This window comes from Urocitellus parryii, chromosome 11, assembly GCF_045843805.1.
Source record: "Urocitellus parryii isolate mUroPar1 chromosome 11, mUroPar1.hap1, whole genome shotgun sequence".
In the NCBI taxonomy this organism is placed as follows: domain Eukaryota; kingdom Metazoa; phylum Chordata; class Mammalia; order Rodentia; family Sciuridae; genus Urocitellus; species Urocitellus parryii.
The window spans coordinates 28,513,787-28,521,673 of NC_135541.1; the positions used below are offsets into that span (position 1 = coordinate 28,513,787).

The following is a 7,887-nucleotide window of genomic DNA, read 5'->3' on the forward strand; positions in this document are numbered from 1 at the left end:
AGCACACTGACAAAAAGCAGTTACTCTATAGAGGAGAGTGAATGAAGAGTACTTCTGATTTTATTTATTCCATTTTGTATTATCCAGTTTCTATATGAAAATACATACATATTTTCCTTGTGTGCTTTAGGGAAAAAAAATGAAAAACTTTACAAATCCACTATATGCTAGCATAGTGCTGAGTACCAAAAAAAAGTTTTACAGAGAATTCTAGGTATACACAATTGTGAAAATTATCTGTGGACTCTTTCGTGTTGCTTTAGGTGATCTGATCGTGCAAAAGTCTTACAACATCTGGTGCACAGGTAGGGCCGTTCTCCGCTGTGCTTCCTTTTGTGGCGTCGGAGCTCATCTGAGCGGGTGAATTTCCATGTGCATCCAATCTCATTGCATACATAGGGCTTATCCCCTGAAACACAGAAAAGAGAGGCTTTTATTCGTCAGGGTCAGGTGGGGCAGGGATTTTGAAAGTGAAGGAGGAAAAGGTCGAGCATGTTGGGGTGAAAGTGGAAATGCTGATAGGCAACATGAATTGGAGGAAAACTGTGAAGGACAGAAAGAAAAATAAAATAGAAGGGAGGTAGAGGTTAACAGGAAAGTCAGTGGGGTGTAGGAAGAGTGAAGGAAGGGGTATCTTCAATTTACCATACCTACTAGGTATTCCATGAAGTGACAGTCCCAGGAAAGGTAGAGGCAAGAGCCTCTAAGACAGGCCTGGTGGTAAGTGCCTGGAGTCTCAGGCCAAGAGGTGGGATGGCAACAATCTCAACCAATCCCAGTTTTGCAAAAATACAAATCTACTTGCCCCTCCCCAACACTGGGGCCCTCACTTACCAGTGTGTTTGCGCTCATGGATTTGGAGGTGGGAATACTTTGTGTAAGATTTCCCACAGTCCTGGTAGGTGCAGGCATAGGGCTTCAGAATGTTAGAATTCTTCTGAAACTGATATCTCTGAGTCTTGAGTTTCCATTTATTTTCTGGGAATTGTCCCTGAATCAAAGGGGAGCTTGAATCGTTTAGGAATCCTGGGTATGGTAATGATGAAGACTGATGGGGCATCATCTGACCCCTGTAGAGGGTCTGGTCACCACCAGGGATTGCCATCTGATCGCCATAAAGGGTCTGGTCACCACCACCGGGGATTGCCATCGGATCGCCGTAGAGGGTCTGGTCACTACTGGGGATAGACATCTGATCGCAATAGAGGGTCTGGTCACCACTGGAGATTGCCATCTGATCGCCGTAGAGGGTCTGGTCACCACTGGAGATTGCCATCTGATCGCCGTAGAGGGTCTGGTCACCACTGGAGATTGCCATCTGATCGCCGTAGAGGGTCTGGTCAGCACCGGGGGTTGCCATCTGACCCCCGTAGTGGGTCTGGTCAGCACCGGGGGTTGCCATCTGACCCCCGTAGAGGGTTTGGTCACCACCTGGGGTTGCCATCTGACTCCCATAAAAGGTCTGGTCACCACCTGGGGTTGTCATCTGACCCCCATAGAGGGTCTGGTCACTATTGAGATTTGCCATCGGACCCCCATAGTAGGTCTGGTCACCACTAGGGGTTGTCATCTGACACCTATAAAGGATCTGATTACCACTTGCCATTGTCATCTGACCCCCACAGAGGGTCTGGTCACTACTGGAAGTCATGGTATAGTCCTCAATCAGAGTCTGAAAACCCCTGAAGGTCATCACATGGCCCCTTTTAAGAGTTGTTGGTTGGCTTCCATAGAGAGTCTGATTCTCACTGAGGGTCATCATCTGTCCTCCGCACAGGGCTGTCATCTGGATCTCACTGAGAGTCTGATTACCTATTAATGTCTTCTTTTGGCTAACTTCACTAGAGATTGTCATCATGCTTGCAGTAACAGTAGTTTTCTGGCAATCGATGAGTGATGTCTCTGGGGTGTCAGCAATATTCATCCTCTGGAATTCTGCTGAGGATTTTATCTGATCAAAGGATGTCATTTTGGGGTTCATGGACAAAGTCCCACTTAGTTCTCCAAGGAATGTATCAAGGGCTTCACTAGGAGGAGTCTGCTGGGTGAAGACCATTCCAGGGATGTTAGAACATACAGAAGTCTCCATTGAAGGCCTCGAGGAAGGCATTGATTGACCCTGGGTGAACTCATGAAGTCTGCCCTCACCAGAGATGGTCAGAGGCATACAGAGCTGTGGCTCTGGCACTGCTGACATTTTTTCCATGTCCTTATAAGATTCAGTGAAGACCTGGAGAAGCTCCTCAATTTCCTCAATTGTCTGGAAGAAGGAGTTCATCTCTTTGCTATTACATGATGAAATGAGATCTTCAGTTGTGGGATCCTGAAAAAGGAAAAAAAGAAAAAAAAAGAAGAAAAGGTAAGAGTCTATCCCAGCTTTAATCCCAATTCCACAAACTCTTCCCCATCCCTACTGACACTATCTAGCCCATTCCACCATTCCACCTCATCTCAAGCCTTGAAGCCTGAAAGCCTGAAACTGCCTCAGGCTGGTACAGTCTCCACACAAACAGATTAACATCTCTAAAATGCAAACTCCTCCTATGCTCTTCCTACCGACTAGCCTGTCTTCTCCTGCAGAGTGATCATCCCAGAGGCTTTTCCAAGGATGCTCCCCTTTCCCAAACATCTTATTAGGGACTCAGTTAAATGAATGAACTTTCACATTTCTCATCTCATTTCATTTCTACCATGACTCCAGGATATGGGAGTCATGATTAATACCATTTTAAAAATTAGTGAAGTGACTTGGGCCAGGTGGACTCCAGAGGCTGAAACAGGAGAATTCAAGGCTGGCCTTGAACTTAGGGAGACCTTGTCTCAAAATAAAAAATAAAAAGGACAGGAGACAGCTTACTGGTAAAGTGCCCCTGGGTTCAATCCCCAGTACACACACAAAAAAATAAAAATAAAAAAAAAAAAGGCCAAGTGTTGTTGAGAATGTGAAAAAATTGGAACTCTTCTGTACCGTTGGCAGGAATGCATAACAAAATGGCACAATTACAGTATGGCGATTAAAAACAGAATTACCATATGATCCAGCAATCCTACTTCTCAGTATTTACCTCAAAGAATTGAAGAAAACAGGGTTTGGAAGAGGTAATTGTGCACCCATGTTCATAGCATGGTAGATAAAACATGAAAGCCACCCAGATGAATTAATAAGTAAAATGTGGTATATACAAATAATGGATTTTTTTTAGCCTTAAAATATAAGAAAATGCTGACATATGCTATAATGTGGATTGACCTTGAGGACATTATGCATCATGAAATAAACCAGTCACACAAAAAAAGACAAATACCATTGTGATGTTGTTTACATAGCATACTTCACAACAGTCAAATTCATGGGAGGCAGTGGGATGGTGGTTGACCCTGCGATGGGGGAAGGGAATTAGTGGATACAGAAATTCTATGCGATAAAGTCCTCATTATAATCAACCTCCAGTCAGGCCCAGATTGCAAGTTTGAGGCCAATCTCAGCAGCTTGGTGAGACCCTGTCTCAAAATAAAATTTTTAAAAGGGGTGCGGGTGTGGCTCAGTGATGAAGTTTAATCCCTAGTACGGGGAAGCGGGGGAAATCGAACTCCAACATCTTCCTTTTGTATTTCCTCTCCAACCATTTCTCCAGCGGACTAGAGTCATTCCTGTCTACCCCTCCCCCCACCACCACTCTGAGCCGGAGAACTCTATTCGTCCAGCAGAGCTGCCTGATACCGCAGTGAAACGGAACCAAAGAAGAATTTCTGATTTCCACACCACCGGCTCAGGATCTGCCTCAGATCGCTAAGGCTTCAGGTTCTCAGGAAAGCAGATGGGATCTACCCCAGATTAAAGGGATTCTTAAAACAATCAGTCCTATCCATAGATAAGCCTCTGTTTCTGGCTCGTTAACTGTATGTCCTTTTTATTATTTTTATTTTTTTATTTTGAGTCAGGGTCTCACTAAATTACTTAGGACCTCGCTAAGTTGCTGAGGTTGGCCATGAACTTGTGATCTTCCTGCCTCAGCCCTCCAAATCGCCGGGGCTACAGGAGTGCAACCCCTCGCCTGGCTCTAACGTGTTTTTAACTGAACCCTCCCAGGTCACTCTGACCCATCCGCTTGGGGTTCTGTTCTGCGTGTCCTTCGGTGCCTTCTACCCACAAGGACGTTTGCAGATGCCCAGCACCGGGCCACAGTCTGGGACTCCTGCGGGCAGTCAAGGCCTCGACTCTGGCCTCAAGAGGCCTTCAGGTGCTTCCGACATTGTCTGGTGCAGACCCAGGTTGTTTGGTGGAAGGTATTTTCTGGGCAGGGCAACCATGTGGAGGTGATCCATGAACGTGACCCAGAGTAAAGGATCCACTTCGTCCGCCTCTGCCTCGTCTTCCCGCGTTAACCAACCCGCCAACTTGGAGTCTTTGATTTCCCAGTCTGGGACACCACTTTTTGCCCACGGATTTGAAGGCGTCGACTCACCAGAAGTAGATCCAGAGTTCCAGCCCAGGCCTAAGCCCAGCGAGGCCTGTGCACGTCGAGGGCTGCCCTGCGCACGTCGAGGGCTGCGCCTACAGCCAACAGAACTCGCACTGGGAGCAGGGCACGGTGCTGGGCCCTTTTATCGCCCTGAGAGATGCTCTGGGTTCCGGATTCCCTCCCCCCCCTTCAACCACGCCCTCCAGGGTGGAGCCCACCATCAACTTTTAAATTTCCATTTCAAGACTTCAGGACGCCCAGAGTGATTGTATTACCTACCTGAGGCACCTCCAGACAAAGCTGTAATCCTTTCCTGCGATCCCATTGTGAGGTGAAGCAATTCACATTAATTGGCCATTTCATCTCAACCACAGTCCTAGGAGGTGCATTTTATCTTGGTCATTATGTGAGGCGTAAACTGAAGATATTGAAACAGTCTGCTCAAGGACACAAAAAGTCAAAGAGAACCTGGATTTGAACTCAAAACGGTTTTGCTCGTGTCTGTACTGCATTAAACACACAGCCTCAAACTTCTGGCGCAGTGCTCAGCCGCTCGATTAGGCAGATCCCATCTCTTTGACCGCTGTAAATTCAATCAAAATTTATTCTAGCGTGAAATCCTGAGGATTCCATCAGATCTCCCTAGAAATGATAGTGGCTTCTTCGTCACCCCCCACCCTAAGTACTGGGGACTTAACTCACCTCCCCAATTGTATTTGTTTATCAGTGCTGAGGATTGAATCTAGGGGTACCGTACCACCCAGCAATATCCCCTGCCCTTTTTATTGTATCCTTTAAATTTTGAGACAGGGTCTTAGGAAATTGTCTAAATTTGCGATCATCCCTTCCAAAGCGCCTGGCTAATATTTTGATGCTCATCTATTCCTGGTCGTAAGTCTTAGAGATTGTTTCAAATCATCAGGAAAGGCCCAATCAGACTCACATGCCTGACCTCTGACCCCCCTGGTGGCTTTTCTCCGAGTCTGTGATAGGTGCTGGCCAAAGCTGAAGGTTTAGAAATAGATTTCCTTTCTTTCTTTTTTTAAATATTTATTTTTTTAATTTTAGGTGGGCACAATATCTTTATTTTCTTTTCTGTGGTGCTGAGAATGGAACCCAGAGCCTCAAGCATGCCAGGCAAGCGCGCCACCACTTGAGCCACATCCCCAGCCCTAGAAATAGATTTCTTTTAAAACTTTTCTTCTCAGGGCTGGAGATGTGGCTCAAGTGGTAGTGCGCTCGCCTAGCATGTGTGAGGCAATGGGTTCAATTCTCATCCTCACATTAAAATAAAACTAAAAGATAGTTATTATTTTTTATTTTTTTTAAAAAACAACAACCTGTTTTTCTCACTAATGCTTAAAAATTCGTCCTATACTCCCAGGAATGCATGCCCCAATTAGATGTCTGGCCCCTCTACCAGCTCTGTATCTCAGACTTTCTGTCTACTAAATTTTGGCTATCACCAAGGTTGCACACAAGGCTGGATGGATATCTGAGGGGCAGAGGATTTAGAATGCGGCCCATCTGGCCAAAACTTTTGCAATGCCGGATGTGGTACTGGCCATTGAACCCAGGGACACTCTACCACTGAACATCTACATTCCAGTCCTCTAAAAAACAAAAAACAAAAAAACAACAACAACAAAAAAAAACCACACTGGTGGGAGGCAGTACTAGGATTGAACCCAGAAAAGCTTTGCCACTAAGCTATATCTTCATTCATTCTTATTTATTTTATTTTGAAACAGGGTGTTTCTAAATTGCTAAGAGTCTCACTATATTGTTAAGACTGGTCTAGAACTTGTGATCTTCCTGTCTCAGCCTCTTGAGTAGCTGGGATTACAGGTATGGGCCATTGTGCCAAGATAAAAAATGTTCTCTTTGGTTTTAACCTCTTGCATGTAAGTCCAGTTCTTTGCTGCCTCCCGCAACATACATCTTGTTCCTCAAGACTTGTTTAACATTTGGACCAACTTGCATGAAATTTTTGGATATTTTGAGACATTTGTGAAACAATAAGACCTCTCACATTTGGAAGGTAGAGTATTTCTAATGATTTAGGGGAGTCTTTCTAATGGTATTTGTGTAACTTTCCACTGGCTGTAATGAAACGTTGCCACTGATTAATAACTTAGGCAAAGATGTAGCCATTTCTCATTCTTGGCCACCTTTGGTCTTATTTCTATGAACTGTCTTTTCTGACTTTTCCTGATGTTGCATTTACCTATGATCATACTCTCCCTTGCACCCTGATTACTTTGTCCCCACTCAGATGGTTATTTAACATTATAAAAATTTTAGCTGGGTGTGGTGACTCCCAGTGACTTGGGAAGCTGGAGGTGGGAGAATTGCAAATTCCAGACCAGCTTCAGCAACTTGGTAAGGCCCTAAGCAACTTAGTGAGATCCTGTCTCAAAATAAAAAATAAATTAAATAAAGACTGGGGATGTAGCTCAAAGATAAAGTACCCCTGACTTAAAACACACACACACACACACACACACACACACACACACACACACCTGTATATATATATTTTTTTCTTTTTATTTTTGCTTCTTTGTGTATATGATAATCCTAGCCACATTAATTTTGTTAATCTTTTAGAAAAATCAACGTTTTGTCTGGGGATGTGTCTCAGTGGTAGAGCATTTGATTGCTTGATGGGCTTGCGTGAGGCCCTGGATTTGATTCACAGCACTAAAAAAAAAGAGAGAGAGAGAGAGAGAGAGAGAGAGAGAGAGAGAGAGAGAGAACCAACCTTCAGTGTTAGTAGTTTTTCTGTTTTTTGTTTACCTCCTCTCTAATCTTTATTATTTCCTACCTCTTGCCAATTTCGTTTATTCTCCTTTTTCTAGTTACTTAAACAGTAAAGTTAGGTTATCAATTTCTTTCCTTTTTTTAAGCATTTTTTAAAAAAAGTTTATTTTATTTATTTAGTTTTATGTGGTGCTGAAGGTCAAACCCAGTGCCTCACACGTGCTAGATAAGCAATCTGCCACTGAGGCCCAGCCCCAGCCCCTTGATTTTTTTTTTTTAATTGCAAATAAAAAGTTTAATTTCTCAGAAACTGAGTTCATCATTTATAAATAAATAAAGCATAGTCCATTCAAATTTAAGTTATAGTATTTCAAGAAATTGACAACTTTCTTAAAAGGTCATAGGCAGATGAGTGATTTATCTCACCCAGAACACTAAATGATTTGAAATGAGAAAAAATGAACATTTTTTTTAGATGTTAAAGCAAAAGGTTATTTCTTTCTTTCTTTCTTTCTTTTTGATTTTTTGGTACTGGGGATTGAACCTAGGGGCACTTTACCACTGAGCTACATTCCCAGTCTTTTATTATTATTTATTTTTATTTTGAAACAGGGCCTCAGTAAGTTGCTGTCTTTCTTGGTTTTTAATGTATTTCATTTAC

General features: G+C 43.5%; 1 protein-coding gene across 1 annotated transcript; it reads right to left on the reverse strand.

Moving 5' to 3' along the window:
* Positions 1–233: 233 nt before the first annotated feature.
* On the reverse strand, positions 234–1,858 carry Klf18 (KLF transcription factor 18). Its single transcript, XM_026397728.2, has 2 exons — positions 835–1,858; positions 234–409 (listed from the first exon to the last, which is right to left on the reverse strand). The coding sequence occupies exons 1-2, from the start codon at positions 1,856–1,858 to the stop codon at positions 234–236; spliced, it is 1,200 nt and encodes a 399-aa protein (XP_026253513.2).
* Positions 1,859–7,887: the final 6,029 nt, after the last annotated feature.